Source organism: Myxocyprinus asiaticus, chromosome 29 (genome assembly GCF_019703515.2).
Source record: "Myxocyprinus asiaticus isolate MX2 ecotype Aquarium Trade chromosome 29, UBuf_Myxa_2, whole genome shotgun sequence".
In the NCBI taxonomy this organism is placed as follows: domain Eukaryota; kingdom Metazoa; phylum Chordata; class Actinopteri; order Cypriniformes; family Catostomidae; genus Myxocyprinus; species Myxocyprinus asiaticus.
This window is the reverse complement of record NC_059372.1, coordinates 32,205,764-32,222,565: the sequence shown is the minus strand read 5'-3', so window position 1 is coordinate 32,222,565 and position 16,802 is coordinate 32,205,764. Positions and strand designations below refer to the sequence as shown.

Genomic DNA, 16,802 nt, shown 5'->3' with positions numbered 1-16,802 from the left:
TCATGGGGAAGACTGCTGATCTGACAGTTGTCCAGAAGACAATCATTGACACCCTTCACAAGGAGGGTAAGCCTCAAACATTCATTGCCAAAGAAGCTGGCTGTTCACAGAGTGCTGTATCCAAGCATGTTAACAGAGAGTTGAGTGGAAGGAAAAAATGTGGAAGAAAAAGATGCACAACCAACCAAGAGAACCTCAACCTTATGATTGTCAAGCAAAATCGATTCAAGAATTTGGGTGAACTTCACAAGGAATGGACTGAGGCTGGGGTCAAGGCATCAAGAGCCACCACACACAGACACTACAGTTGTTGTATTCCTCTTGTTAAGCCACTCCTGAACCACAGACAACGTCAGAGGCGTCTTACCTGGGCTAAGGAGAAGAAGAACTGGACTGTTGCCCAGTGGTCCAAAGTCCTCTTTTCAGATGAGAGCAAGTTTTGTATTTCATTTGGAAACCAAGGTCCTAGAGTCTGGAGGAAGGGTGGAGAAGCTCATAGCCCAAGTTGCTTTAAGTCCAGTGTTAAGTTTCCACAGTCTGTGATGATTTGGGGTGCAATGTCATCTGCTGGTGTTGGTCCATTGTGTTGTTTGAAAACCAAAGTCACTGCACCCGTTTACCAAGAGATTTTGGAGCACTTCATGCTTCCTTCTGCTGACCAGCTTTTTAAAGATGCTGATTTCATTTTCCAGCAGGATTTGGCACCTGCCCACACTGCCAAAAGCACCAAAAGTTGGTTAAATGACCATGGTGTTGGTGTGCTTGACTGGCCAGCAAACTCACCAGACCTGAACCCCATAGAGAATCTATGGGGTATTGTCAAGAGGAAAATGAGAAACAAGAGACCAAAAAATGCAGATGAGCTGAAGGCCACTGTCAAAGAAACCTGGGCTTCCATACCACCTCAGCAGTGCCACAAACTGATCACCTCCATGCCACGCTGAATTGAGGCAGTAATTAAAGCAAAAGGAGCCCCTACCAAGTATTGAGTACATATACAGTAAATGAACATACTTTCCAGAAGGCCAACAATTCACTAAAAGTGTTTTTTTTATTGGTCTTATGATGTATTCTAATTTTTTGAGACAGTGAATTGGTGGGTTTTTGTTAAATGTGAGCCAAAATCATCACAATTATAAGAACCAAAGACTTAAACTACTTCAGTCTGTGTGCATTGAATTTATTTAATACACGAGTTTCACAATTTGAGTTGAATTACTGAAATAAATGAACTTTTCCACGACATTCTAATTTATTGAGATGCACCTGTATCTACCAAATTAATTCCAGGCATTTAAGCATAAGCCTTTAAGATAATGAAAACATAAATTCAGTCAAGTGTATCCAAACATTTGACTGGTCGTGTATTCTGGATTCAGATTTTAAAACTTAATATTAATTTTGTAGGCAAATAGCATACAAAAACCATGAACCAAAAAAAACCCAAAAAGGTACAACATATTTGTTTTTGGACATGGAACCAAGATAATAATACAGTGTTAAATGAATATGGTTGCCATAAAGTATAAAGTATAAAGTATTGCCATCACACTGTACCATAACCCTACTTTTTCTTTCTTTTTTGCAATCGACAAAACTGTAAGGCCAGTAATTATAGCAAAGAAACAAACTAAAATGATAACACTAAGCTCAAACTGAAAAATAGACATATCTAATATCTCATATTCTAGATCTTTGATACGTTCCTTTTTTCTTTTTTTGACAATTCACACACTTCACGTAAACTTCTTCACCTCAAGATTAAAAAAGGTTGACAGGTGTAATAAACTCCCTAAGGCTTCCGAGAGTTCAATATCGCCGTCAGATGTACACATTACTTGTTGGCTAAACATATACAACCCAACCACTATTCAAGTCCGTTCCCAAAGGACCTTAAACCACACCTGCAAACCATGCCAAAATCTCGGGTTACAACAAAGCAACTAAGCTTCCATTCAGTGAGGGTTTAGCTGGCAGGTCAGTTAGTATTACTCATACACCTTAAAGGACAATTCTGTTGTTGTTGTTGTTGTTGTTGTGGTTTAAGTGGATGAAACTGATAGCAATTGTGCTGTGACAGATACCACCCTCTGTTGATTTATCTGAAGGAAGAACTCTCGAGCAGGTCAGATGTGACATACCAATACAAAGTACCTGTTTCTTGGTACACCGTCATCCAACAGATCCAAAAAGAAATATATTCCTTCTGTTTGTGGAGAAAATATCAAAGGTGTCATCTTGAATTGTTGAATGACTTGAGAGCACAACCCTACCTACTAAGAACAATACTGCTCCCTAATGGTAAAACTGTAAGTCTATCCCTCACAGCCTCATTTTGATTCATGTCAAAAATCCAATATGGCGCTACTCTGAAGTGAAAACAATAGAAGTCCTTTGCCAAAATGTAAGGATTGCATTTTATATTTACTCATCAAACAAAATAAAATGAAACATATTATCTAACTCTTTAAAACCAGATTCATAATCATGGGGGGGGGGGGGATCATGTTGAAGAACCCTTTTGTTCATTAACAATGTGGTAAAATGAAAGAAATTAAGGGCAGCACAGTGGAAAACTGTTTCCATTTAAGATACTTAAAGGAGCAATATATAACATTGGCATCAAGCATTTAAAATGGGTAGGCTACTGCAGTCCAAATTCAAAATATTAGAGAAAGTTGTCTCCCCAACCCCCTCCTCCCCAGACTCCAAGCTCAAATGGGTTGCTAGGTTGAGGACATGCAACAGGAATGAGCAAACTGACAATGGCAAGCGACGAGCCTTACACTGTATTCAGCTATGTATACGTTTGCAATGTTTTTATTGTTTGCAAATTATAAACCAGCTCATGTGGATTTTTTATAACTCTGTCAATGTTAGCTAGATGTATTTCTGGCTTCCATGGCTGCAGCGTGCTGTGTTTGCTCGCTAACTTGTTTCAAATCTGGCAACCCTGGGTGTCGAAATACTATTGGGAAATGGGCAGCGGGATCACACAGGCCAAAACACAAACAGAAATTCCGGCCCGGAACGTACATTTCAAAGTAGAATATACCGGCTGTAGCATTGTTTTTGGAGAAGCCAGTATTTCAACTTGGTATGTTTCCTAAATCTCTGATAACATATTATAATAATTTTATGCTTTAGTACAGTTAATATATTACATATTGCACCTTTAAAGCTAAAGTATGTAATTTCTGCAACACTCGCTTCCCCAAACGGAATGTCAAAAATAAATTTTGGCCCCATTTACACCTTGCATTAACATGGGTTTCATATCCAGATAGTATCTGGATATTCTTTAGCTGGATTGTATTTACAGTTTACTGTCAAATGCCTCCGCTGTGATCGGATAGAGATCCTATCAAAGCTGCCTGCGCAAAATGGAAAACACTACTTAGATATTACATTAGAGCCTATGGTAACTGAAAATGATCTGTCTTTTAGTGAATTTTAAAAACACTGATGGATAATTAAAATGCTTTCTATCACTTTAATAGTCAGAGGTTTTCCTTCATTTCATATTTTTGACAGCTGACAAAGCTAAAATTCAGGTAGCTGAAGCAAATTAATGATATTCATCTCGCGTTTTGTATACGTTTCATCTGAAACGCACAACTGAAGCCTGGTTCACGTGAGTGTCGCAGGTGATTGGAAAACAAAAGAGAGATGCAAGCAAGAGAATTTGAGGAGAGCAACAAGATATTCAAGATATATTTTTTAGAGTAAACTCATCACATAATTAATTACTTACGTAGTTGTAACTGGATAACGAAAAACGCATTTGCATTTACACCTTCTTTGAGTGTGGTCAGAATCCATCCCTGACCACCTCCAAAATATGGTTTCAATGATATGATCACAATCCGATCACAGTGCGTCTTGGGTGCATTTACACCTGGTATTTAATGTGGTCAAGTGCAATCCAATAGCAATCCGATCACCGAATGTTTTCAAAACAGCTTTCAAATATGCCCCTCGTCTGCAGTTGTTCAAACAGTCAGATAGTTTCGCCTCCAACTCACACCATTGGTTGAGTAATGTTGTTGGGGCGGGTCTAAGCAGGTCACTCAAAACAAACACCGGAATTTTTATATCGCCACAGAGACACAGTTTACAGTTTTTGAGAAAATTAACCTATGAATGGCTTATAGTTATAGTCTGCATATTAAGCTGGGATAGAAGAAAATATTTTAACAATGAAAAAGTTACATGCTTCAGCTTTAAAGATGCACTCAGTTTTTTTTGTTGTTGTTTTTTTTTTGTCATCTTGGACTTACACTGACACATAGTCGTGTGGTGCAACATCATACAAACACAATAACAGGACAGTTACTGAGATTAAGCATGTAGTATTTGGCTGGTCATGTGATTCCAACATGGCTGCCCCCATGAGGGGACCATCTCCATGTAGAATGAAACAGCTTTTAGAAGGTTACTGAAATGACTGGATTCCTCATCTCATGTGATTGGACATGATTTTATACATACATTTCAAAATTAATATTAATTTATTTTGGAGTAAAACGTTTTTAATCTGGAAAAAATGACTGAGTGTACCTTTAAATATTACCAGTGTTGGATAAGTTACTCAAGAAAGCATTCCACTACAAATAACTAATTACTTCTCTTAAATTGTGATCAGTTTACATTACAAACTTCTCTACTTTTAATTTACTTTCTAAACACTTTTCACAGAGGCCTTTTTTCTGCTCAAAGAATTCAAAATAATGTCTATATTTCCTCTTTGTTCATTGTCACACACTCTTCAACCATCACAGAAACACAAATATATAAACATATGAATTAATATTTTGAATGTAGTATACATAAATATTATTTAAAAAATATGTGCAACCCAACTAATGTACTTAAAAGTATTTACCTTAATTGAAAGTTAGGAACTGTAATGTGATTACAAATAATTGAAAGTGTAATGCATTTCACTACTTTGACTAAAAAAGTGAGTAGATTACAGTAACTAATCGCTTTGGAACAATTAAGAAATTAATCTTTTTTATTTGCTAAACGTGATGTAGTAAAAGAATGATGCAAAACAACTGTTTACCTAACTAAAGTACAGTGTATCACTGGAAAAAATATTCCTAGCTCTAGGTATGTTTACATGTCAAGGACTGTATATTTAAGCAAAAAGGTGGCTTTTAATGAATTTCCACATTTTGTGTCATTAATTATTTTAGACAGGTTTCATAAAAGAGAGTAACAGTTTCATAAAAGCAGCACTTGGGGATATGAAATTGCTTCTTAATTAGATCAATATTGAGAAAAGGAAAAGGCATACAACACACAAAAAAATCACATTTATGCTTTTATCTCTCATCAGTACACTATTATCGTAAAATATTTAAAATGTTTTAAAATGCTTTAAAAGGTGTTTCACACACTTAGTCAATACTTATTGGCTTTAAAGATAGCTACCTAACAGTGTTTGATTAAAAAAAAATAAAAAATCAATAGTTCGAACAGTGTCTGTAAATCTTTGGAGTGTTGCTCTTCCAATGTGAAGAAGTGTTACATTGCAGTCACTCTAGGGTTGTCTGTGTCAAATGTCATGATCTCCATGTGGATAAGGCCTGTGAGACATAAAAGCACAGAGCAGCTTTAACCCGGAATTATGTCAAGACTTGCCTAAAACATTTTAGAAAATTTTCAGTGCTGACCATGGGCGTTATTTTGTTTTAAAAAGTGGTGGGAACAGTTTGCCACTTACAACACACACAAATGAAATGTAAACTCCTGCTAAAGAACTAGCAATGTTTCTTCTGCGTTAGACACTTAACTGATGAAAGCTATTTCAAAAAGTGGTAGGGCCAAATTTGGCCAAAGTAAAAAGTGGTAAGGACATGTCCCACCCATCCCACCCATAAATTATACCTTTGGTAACTAAACAGAGTAGGGCGGCACCTCCTACCAATGCAATTTCAAATGTTTAGATAAGAAGCTCTATATTGTGTGTGTATATGTGTGCTCTCACTCTTCCATTCACTGATGGCCAGCTCTAGACTCTCAAAAGAATCATCATATGGAGGTGACACAGGCTCGTTTTCAGGGTCATGAAACTCAGAGAGATATGGGTGTGACAGGCCATCTTTTGCCGTAATTCTGACCTCCGGATCCAAAACCAGCATGTCTTCCAACAGATCGATCGCTGTGGAGGCAACACACTTTAAATCAGGGCTGAGCTAGATTAAGAGATTGGTGAAAATGTAATGCTAAAGTCAAATGCGTGCACCTTTGCTGTGAAGAGAGCACAGATGGCATCTTTTAAAGGTGCACACAGTAACGTTTGATGTATAACATCATGAGCACTCATGTGAGATGAAGACTCCAGTCATATCAGTAACATTTTTGACCTTATGTGCCAGAGAAACTAGCACACAGCCATCATGAAAATGTTGTCTTTTAAATTCTAGTCATTGTTTACTCACCCCTGTGTTATTATAACACCATATGACTTTCTTTCTTTTTCTTAACAAAAAGGGAGAAATTGTGAAAAAAGTTTGTGCTCAGTGATGTCATACAATGGCAGTTTATGATGACCAACTCTTCAAGTTTCAAAAGGACACAAAAGTATAATTCAGATGTCTAATGAATTATTCCATGAGACTCACGATTGTTATGAAAGCATACGATAAAGTTTGGTCAAAAACAAACCAAAATCTAATGTTTTATTAAGTGAAACTGTTGACTGAATGTTGATCACCTGTGCGCATTCATAAGTCTGCACGCAATCTTTAGATCAACAGTAGTTATGCTGCCGCTCCCGAGGTGGGGCGTTCAAGCAAAAACTTGTTTTGTTTTGCTTTGCTTCAAGAGGACTACCAGCGATATTAACAACAGAAAACACATCTTACAAACATGTCTGAAGAGTTTGTAGTCTAAAAAATAGATGCATTTCTATGCCTAGCCTTATTTGTTTTAACCGGAGTCCTCAATCAAACAGTGTAAGTGCCTAGTGTATAGTGCGTCATTTGTGACTAAAGATGCACCATCTCCGCGAGCACCATCTCCGCGAGCACCATCTCACGGAATTTGCGGAGATCAATGTAAGTGGAAATACAGTACACAGGATAATAAATTATAGCCCGTTTCATAAAAACACCAGATTCAATGTAGTTTTACATGATTTGTAATGACTAGTTAGGCTAATGTTTTGTTTATGCTTTCTGTCACATTCACAAATGCAGCAAACGGATTTAAGACCTCGTCTAACTTTACGATGTGCCAACTGTTTGTTCTTTTGCATAAGTGCAGCGCAACAGTAGGCCAATGTGTTTGATAATACTAATAATATGTTTTATTTGTAAAACCTAGTACTAAATAGGGTTTACAAAATGCATGGCTTTTGGTGTTCAGGAAACTGACATTGACAATATGCATGCAAGAAACTGACAGTGAAACTGTGGCAGAAATTATCAGTATTGGACAAAATGCCAATAAATAAACTGCACATGAATAATATATTTTCAGTAGGTGTTGTAGAATTGAACTAAATCACAAATGCAACAAATTACTGAATGCATGGGAATGCATATTTTAACCTGGTCAGTAATTCAATTTCATAAATCATAAAATAACAATAACAAAAAAAAAACAGTTATAATCATCTGATTACTGTACATGTTGCCAAAAAAAATTTGTTATTAATGTTTACCTGTTTGTGATTTTTTTTCTTTTTCTTTTTTTTACCTTGTGGGATTAAGAGAGTGTCCTGATGTTCAAGATCAAAAGTTAAAGGATTAATGTTGAAGAAATCCATAATAAAGTTCAAGAACTGGTTATAACTGAAATATTTATCTGTGTGTTTATCAGAAATAGCCTATTTCATAACCAAATACTGAACTGCTTTTAATATTATCAATGCACCTAAATACCGTGAAACCGTAATACCGTGGTAATTTTTGTGATGGTTATCATACCGTGAAAATGTCATACTGTTACACCCCTATTTGTGACAGTAGTCTACCATCAGATTTAGAAACAATGCAATACCACACCTGAGTTTGTAAGTAGATCATGAATGCTGGTAGTTAATCATTTTTCTTGGGCCTATTAGTTTTATGTTTAAAACGGTTGTAAAAGTGAAATTGATTTTAGAGTTGTGGACATACCACTAGGATTCATAGCAGGAAAGACGTCTTTGAAAGCCTTTTTCCTTTGTACTGGGAGTGACCGGACATATGACTGAGCCTGCAAACACGTCAACATATGGCATATTATCAGTAGCATAAGTAATTACATTTCTAAACTAGAAAAAAATCAAGTGTTGTTTGAATAAACAACAAACAAAAACATTTAATGGAGTTGTCTGATGGCATATGCGTACATCTTTGCTTTGCATTTTCTGAACAAGGGTTGAGTTTGGTGTGCCTGTTAGGTTCAGGATCTTCTTCAGCTGGTCAATACCTTAACATAGAGTTAAGGACTAGATGTATGCACTCTGCACTCAAGCATTGCACTTTGGTCAACAGAATTTTAAAAGCAAGGAGAGACAAAGGATACTGTCATTGCCTGGGAAAAGCACCTCTCCAGTTATCATCTCTGCCAGGATGCAGCCAGCAGACCATATATCAACTGAACAAAGAACATTACTGAGTAACAAAAGACAACACAGAAGTAACATAAACTGTAGCAAGACCCGACAGATCATGCCAAATGAGAGCAGAACACAATACGGCCCATCCACAATAGAGACAACATTACAGACAACTTCTTACTTTTTAACTACCTTTTACACAATGTTTTGGGTGGAGTCAGGAATTAAAGGGTCAAAGGTCACCTGTCTGAGTATAATGCATCCAGTTGAAAATGACCTCAGGGGATCTGTACCAGCGTGTTACCACATAACCTGTCATCTCTGTTTCCGTGTGTCTTGCAAGTCCAAAGTCCAGGATCTGACAAGAGTGTGAGAAAACACATTTCCTTACACCCTACTGTTAATTAATAATAATAATTAAAAAAGTGTAGAACGAATAAGGTGAAGCTTAAAAAGTGGTAGTAAAACATGTGAATGGATGCTGAATGTTTAATTTATCTCAAAATCCACTGTTTACCTTCAATTCACAGTTTTCATCCACTGCAAGGTTACTAGGCTTAAGATCCTGAAACCAAACACCAAAGATTTCACTAATTTCATGATGTTTATCATTTTCAGGCACAAAATTATTAGAGGCAGTATTACAGAACATGTAGCTACTAATTGCTGCTTATTGAATTAAATGTAATTTATGGAACAATACTCAATAGTGATAATAGTAATAAGTGTCATTATAGCAGCATTTTATCAATTGTAGAGGTCGACCGATAGTGGATTTTGCCGATACCGATAACTAAGGTGGTGGAAAATGCTGATAAAGATTTATCGGCTGATCGTTTTTAAAATCAATTTATAGAATGCTAAAAAATGTTGTCTTTTCTTACTGTGACGGGCAAAGACACAGATGTTATAAGAGTCCAAAATGAATAAAATCCCAGATGCAGTTTATTGTTCAACCAAAATCCCATTAATAACCAGAAAAATGAAGATCTGATGCATAACACAGGGCTTTTAACTTTAAACAAGCCCTAAACAAACCAGGGACTATTTTGAAATTACAGAGACTTGGCTCCTTTGCAATGCTCTTTATTTAAGTATTTACCAAATTAAGCTGTTTTTCAACCTATATATTCAACAGTCAGATCTCCTAAGCAACCAGATTGGCCCGGTTGCTAGGGAGGGTAGAGTCCTCATCGTGGTCGCTATAATGCGGTTCTCGCTCTCAGTGGGGCGCGTGGTGAGTTGTGCGTGGATGCCGCAGAGAATAGCGTGAAGCCTCCACATGCACTATGTCTCCATGGTAACGTGCTCAACAAGCCACGTGATAAGATGCGCGGTTTGACGGTCTCAGACACAGAGTCAACTGAAATTCGTCCTCCACCACCTGGACTGAGGCGAGTCACTACGCCACCACGAGGACTTGAGCGCATTGGGAATTGGGCATTCCAAATTGGGGAGAAAAAAAACTATATATTCACCAGATGAAGTGTTTTATATATACTGTATATATATTACACCATATGAGGTTAAATGAGGAATAAGGTTTATTATTATTCAAAAGGTAAGAACTTGGAGACAGCGATATGTGCTGATGTGGCACGTTTACATATTGTTACATTTTTCTTTGCATGCCCTCTCTTAAATTTAGAACACATGATTATCTAATCCAAATAACAAAATATGCATTTAAGTGAGGATAAAAATATGAATATTGTCAATTATAAAAAGATTTAGATATAGCAAATCCCCACGTGATTGTTAATCACAAATAATAATAAAAGACTATCTGCAACTATCGGTTTAGATATTTTGACGATAACTGATAGTTCCAAAAAGCAACTATCGGCACTGATTAATCTGTAAAACCGATATATCGGTATACCTCTACTTTGTATAAAATACAATAGATTGTGGACATTTAGTTCTGCCACTTTACTGTATCTGGGCAAATTGGTAAAACTGAATCTACATACCCGATGAATGATCCCAGCAGAATGAATATACTGAGGAGAAAAGTATCAGTTACTCATTAGCTGCAAAATCAGTTTCATCAATCTCATCAATATTGTCACTTGTCAGAAGTGCGTTCATGTGAGTTAGATGTGCCGAGTTTCAGTTGTCTGTTCAGAGATGCGAGTCAGAATTAAAGAACTTTGAGGGACAGAACCTTGAGTCCTCTGAGAATCTGATAGAAGAGGTACGTGATGACTTTGCTGGATAATTGTTTCCTCTTCATGATGTTGCCAAGATCCTGAGCCACAAATGGCATGACTATATAGCTGTGCAAAAACATTAAAAACTGTGGGTTAATCGTTAGCCTGGTTTGAAAATTGTGTAGATTATGTGCATCAAACTTTGAAGTATACCAGTGCTTAAAGGGTTAGTTCAACCAAAATGAAAATTCTCTCATCACTTACTCACACTTGTCATTAAAGATGTGTATGACTTTTTTTTTCTGCTGAACACAAACAAAGATTTTTAGAAGAATATCTCAGCTCTGTTGGTCCATATAGCGCAAGTGAATGGTGATCAGGCCTTTAAAGCTCCAAAATGCACATAAAGGCAGCATACAAGTAATCTATCAGTCTCCAGTGGTTAAACTCATACCTTCTGAAGGGATCCAGTTGGTTTTGGGTGAGAACAGACCAAAATGTAACTCTTTTTACACTGTATAACTTGACAGCTGTTTTCTGGGTGATCATTCTTTCAATGTGTAAGTGTAATTGAGCTTGAAATCATAATCTTGCCTAGAGACTGCAATGTCAAGATGTACAGTGAAAAAGGAGTTAGATTTTTGTCTGTTCTCACCCAAAACCAACTGGATTGCTTCAGAAGACATTGATTAAACCACTGGAGTCATATGGATTACTTTTATACTGTCTTTATCTCCTTTTTGGTGCTTCAAAGGCCTGATCACCATTCACTTGCATTGTATGGACCTACAGAGCAGAGATAAACTTCTAAAAATCTTTGTTTGTGTTCAGCAAAAGAAAGATAGTCATACACATCTGAGATGGCATTATGGTGAGTAAATGATGAGAGAATTTTCATTTTAGGGTGATCTATTCGTTTAAGAATCTATGTTCAAAGATGTAGCTTCAATTAAAGCTGCATTGTGTAATTTCTGCACCAACAGAGGCACCAAATGGAATTGCAAAAATAATGAATGTTTCCCAAACAGGTTTCTCAGACTATCAAATCTTCCTTTGTTTGGACACACAGGTAGACTCAAGCCATTGGTGGAGCCAGAAGTCAACATATCAGACAGCTCAAACACTTAGAAAAAAAAAAAAAGGTAACATTTAAGGGCCGCTAGGTGGTACCCTCAAGGAGACCTTTTTGTACCTCTAATTAAATGTATAACTCGTTTTGTGTACCTTTAAAGGAACATTTATATGTTTTGTTCCTCTGGGAACAAAGAAAAAAGTACCTTTTTTGTCTCCTTAAGGGTACAAATATGTACCCAAAACAAGGGTGCCAACCCAGTGACAACATTGTATGGTAGCTTTTTTCTGAGAGTGAACAAATGTTACACAAATCAACCTATGGAATTGATTACCATTAATTATTAGACTACAATAACTCTGTAAAACCAATATTAACTATATAGTCTGGATTTTAGAAATAGAAATGTTATGAAGATTCTTTAAACTCTCTAATTAATGCATCCACACGCACTGTATATATGCAAGCATACTGCACTCCTCTATGGAGCTGTCATAAGGAGCAGGTCATGAAAAGCTAAAGGTTTCTGCACAGAAATGCATTCTGTTCATTTCGACACTAACAAAGTATCAAATTTCTCCAGCGAGGAATCAGGGGTGAAGACAAAGAGAAGGCGGATCACCTATAGGAAAAAGAGCATCCACAATCAGGGCTGTTCTGTACTGTGCATTACCAATTTTTAAAATGTTTTAAACAACTGTGCATTGCCTTTTATTATATTATATTATACAAATAGTAAAGCAAAAACTATTACTATTGATGTTCACCAATATAGACAGCACTAATGTTTGTTTCTTTGAGAGCTTTCTATTTTATTTGCTCTTGGTTAAAGAAAATCATTAAAGCATACTTCACCCTGGTAAACATGACCTAAACAGATACTGTTAAAAATAATGATATTTTGACATTCCAATGAGCTGACTAGTTTGGGCTTTGAAAAGAGGATAAAATATTGCATAAATGATTCTGGTTCTTGATCCTCTTGTTACTGAATCCAAGTCCACATTAACCACAGCAGTGTGAGGTCAAGTTTACTGTTTACTAAGCACAACAACGGGTTTGGGGAGAAATAAGGGGCTTTCACCACATTGGTGCAATAAATCTTTTCAAATCTCTTTCAATTGACAGAAGGATTATATGGTCTTCATACTAAAACTACATACAAAGCAAGTGTCAAAGCCCTGGTCTAAATAATAAAAAAGTCCGTAAATTATGGAGCTGTCATAAGGAGCAGGTAATCAATACAGAAACTTACTATATTCAATGTTAAGTCTATACTTCACTGTACATTGTTTTCCTCTGGGGGATTTGAGACTTACATTGTCATGTTGGATGTGACGGAGCAGCTGGAGTTCTCTGTATGCACGTTTAGCATGAATCAGAGACTGGAATGGTCTGTATAGCTTCTTAATGGCCACCTTTTCCTTAGTCTTGTGGTCAGTTGCAAAACTGCACACAAGTTATCATTAATCTGCATGTACATTTACTGTGTAATGTATATGTTAGACCAATGATTGGATTTTTAGAGAAATCTGAAGTTGTTGGAGCCATCCAGTTTAATTGTATTTAACAAACAGAAGCCTACATATGGATTTCATAAACAGTTACAAACATTTGACACTGCTGATTTAAAAGACATAAAAATTCACTGTAAGGCGGTCATCAAGTCTTCAGTAGCAATCATAAGGAAATAAGACACATAATCATTAACCGACAACATGAATAGTTGGGCTAAAATTACACTATACTTGTTATATGTTCAAGCTACACTTCATCTAATACTATATAAAACATTTTAATCATTCTGTATAGTTATACAGTACATGCAGGATTATGAACTAATTGAGTATCTTTTATTACATTATATATTTATGTCACATATCTGAACCACGTAAATGAACTGCAAATTTATTTTATTAAATAGTACAAAAATAAAAATAAATGTTACCAGGCTACAGCATCTAAAATAAACACTTTTCCTTATACACATAGGCTATATTATGTAATAATCTAAAACTTTTAAGTTACATATCTGGTATTTTTTTAACTATCCATTTAAAGTCTTAATTCTCAGCTGTCAGAAACAGCATATATCTAAGAGAAATTGCTCTTTACAGACAGAAGTGATGATTTCAGACAGTGTCAACTAGTATGGAAGCTGTACTGGAATTTCTTATCAGTAAATGTGCTTATAATTGCTTACCCCAAGGTATGTGTCATCATCTATTTATTTCTCAGTCTCTAGATGAATATAGCAAACTGAACTAAACTGTATATATTTATACTAACACAATATTACTGAACCTCCACATATGCACAATTAACATAATAATGTATAGTGCAAGATTGTTTTTAAAAATGCAAATGCATTATGTTTTACAGTTTGATACTGTGAATTCCATTACTGCTTGTGTAAATTACTATTTAAAATATTAGGAATTGTCAATATGCAATACTGCAATATGCAAAACAGTTTCAGAAAGTGGGATATAAAAAATAAAAAACTCACTCACCAAACTGTCCCATAGGCTCCAGAGCCCACGGGCTTGAGTGACGTGTATCGGTCTGGAACGTCCCATATTGTATTCTGGATCTCCAGTCTGTGAAAGCCCGCTTTCAGAGGTGAAGCCATGAAGATGTCCACCTTATTCTGCGTGTCCACTGCGGTCAAATCGCACCGTTCTACCACTCAGATTGTTCAGAGTGACCCAGGTGAGAGACAGACAGTGCAGCGAGGACACGCCCACCTCAACGCACCTTTGCAGTCACGTGATTTAGGTGACGTTCCTTCAGTGAATCCTCAACAGTCCAGTCAAAAATAACATTCCCAATATACTGTATGGTCTTATTAAGTGAAACCAGGCAGTGCATTGACAATAATAATAAAATAAAATAAAAAAATTGGAATTATAAGCAAATTTGAAATATTTATTTTAAAGCTAGGGTGTGCAATCTTTTCCAGAAACATTTTTGTTATACTGGTTGAATGTCTCTTCACATCCTGATAGCAATCAATAATTTAAGTAGTCTAAATGTAAAATATATATATATATATCTTCTGTGAAAGGGAGAGGACTAAAAAATTATCGACCAATCATTGCATTCGGTCCGAATATAATGATAGGATGTCCTTTCTGTCTGTCAATCTATATTTGCATACCGCCGCGCAACTTGTTCGCGCAGACAATCGCACGTCATCAGCGCGGGTTCCTTCCTGACGCTGTGCAGAGTGAGCGCGAGAATGTAAGGCGAACCGCAGCTACCTTATGTTCTTCCTGAACCACCAGTAAAAGGAAACAAGAAAAGAAAGACGTGTTAGAAACGTTTACAACGCTTAGACTCTCTCTCTCTCTCTCTCTCTCTCTCTCTCTCTCTCTCTCTCTCTCTCTCTCTCTCTCGTGTGTGTGTGTGTGTGCAGGTTTAAGTGGTTTACAAGGACTTTTTTTTAGGTAACAAACTGGTAATTACAAGGATATTATGCTATAAATGTGGTTTATGAGGACATTTCTAGTGTCCCCATAATTCAAATCACTTAAAAAACATACTAAATGATGTTTTATTGAAAATGTAGAAAGGTTTTTGTCAGGGTTAGGGGATAGAATCTATAGTTTGTACAGAATAAAAATCATTATGTCTATGGAGACAATTATTTTTTATGATTGCCTCATAATGATAGCCGCACCAACATATGTGTCCATATGTGATTGAGGGGGCGTGGTTTTGGAGACACCTCTGAAGCGAGGGCGGGCTCTATGCTTTCAAAGCTAGTTTGCTAACTGCTAGCCTCTCTGGATTATACACCCTAGCTTTAATTCGCATATATATATATATATATATATATATATATATATATATATATATATATATATATATATATATATATAAATGCATTTTATTTTGTCTTATGTGTTATAATTCCCCCTTGAGTTTGTCTTTTTCTTGTTCTTTTTGTTTTCTTTATTTAAGTTGTTTAATAAATCCAAGTTACTAAATTCTCTTTTGCATCATCTAGTGAGAAACTGCTTTCTTTATTCCTGAATAACAACAATGTCTGTACAGTTTCCAAGAAGTTGAGCTTTCTGGGAGTTTTATTGACTACTGTCATAAAAAAGTAAACATGTCGGCTAATGACTAAAAGATGAAAGTGGTTTGAGGGAGATTCCATTTCAATTTATTGTGGTTTTATGGTAGTAATAATAACTGTAGAAGCACTGGTATTTTGGTAGATTCTACTATAATAGCTGTTTATCAAGAGTATATATATCTGTTGACATTCTGAATAATAAACTGAAGTAAAACCATTAATCCTTTGCGCACATTTTTATATGTGTGCAGATTTTTTTTAAACATATAGGGGAGACTGGGGCTAGTTTTAAACATTCTACTTACTGTATTTTCTCAGGGTAGTTTTTTATTTATTTATTTATTTATTTATTACAGTAAAGTGCCCTAATAGCAGGGCACTATATGGGGTAAGTTGTCATAATGGGAACCTGCCTTTAAATAGGCTATAAGAGGCTTTTCAGCTAAATTTAAACTATTATGAACACAAAACAATGAAACAGTAAAAATGTAAAAGGTATTATCCAAAACAACAAACTTGTTTAGTCAACAGAAATTGAAATTAAAGGGACGGTTCAACCAAAAATGAAAATGCTCTCATCATTTGCTCACCCTCATGCCATCTAAGATTTGTATGACTTTCTTATTCTGCAAAACACAAACAAAGATTTTTAGAAGAATACCTCAGCTCTGTAAGTCCACAAAATGCAAGTGAATGGTGGCCAAAACTTTGAAGCTCCAGAAAGTACACAAAGGCAGCATAAAAGTAATCCATCAGACTCTAGTGGTTTAATCTTCTGAAGCAAGGAGACCGCTGATGTCAAGATGCAGTGAAAAAGAAAATAAGTGTTTCTGTAAATTGACTTTTGACTCAAAGCCTCACTGATGTGTGACAACTAACCCTGGTCTGTCCTATTACTAATGCAGTCAATATGTAAAGCTTTGGGTGTCAAAACAA

General features: G+C 36.0%; 1 protein-coding gene across 2 annotated transcripts; it reads right to left on the bottom strand.

Moving 5' to 3' along the window:
• Positions 1-5,142: 5,142 nt before the first annotated feature.
• zgc:171775 (STKc_p38 domain-containing protein) lies at positions 5,143-14,480 on the bottom strand. Of its 2 annotated transcripts, XM_051662317.1 has the most exons (12): positions 14,296-14,480; positions 13,102-13,231; positions 12,346-12,404; positions 10,725-10,836; positions 10,531-10,560; positions 9,075-9,122; positions 8,801-8,915; positions 8,524-8,595; positions 8,348-8,427; positions 8,133-8,211; positions 5,996-6,169; positions 5,143-5,594 (listed from the first exon to the last, which is right to left on the bottom strand). In XM_051662317.1, exons 1-12 carry the CDS (start codon positions 14,412-14,414, stop codon positions 5,533-5,535), a joined length of 1,080 nt encoding a protein of 359 aa, XP_051518277.1. In that variant the 5' UTR covers positions 14,415-14,480; the 3' UTR covers positions 5,143-5,532. The 2 variants fall into 2 exon arrangements, with proteins under 2 accessions (XP_051518277.1, XP_051518278.1); XM_051662318.1 differs by lacking the exons at positions 12,346-12,404; positions 14,296-14,480 and having other exon boundaries at positions 13,102-13,213.
• Between the last annotated feature and the right edge of the window lie 2,322 nt (positions 14,481-16,802).

What these genes read in the sequence shown, in the direction of transcription:
- zgc:171775 (XM_051662317.1), bottom strand. Translation starts at nt 14,414, where the DNA reads ATGGCTTCACCTCTGAAAGCGGGCTTTCACAGACTGGAGATCCAGAAT. An exon ending in GATGCATTATACTCAGACAG is followed by an intron (nt 8,596 to 8,800) that starts GTGACCTTTGAC and finishes TTCTTTGTTCAG; the next exon opens with TTGATATATGGTCTGCTGGC. An exon ending in GGCCATCAGTGAATGGAAGA is followed by an intron (nt 5,595 to 5,995) that starts GTGAGAGCACAC and finishes TATGTCTCACAG; the next exon opens with GCCTTATCCACATGGAGATC.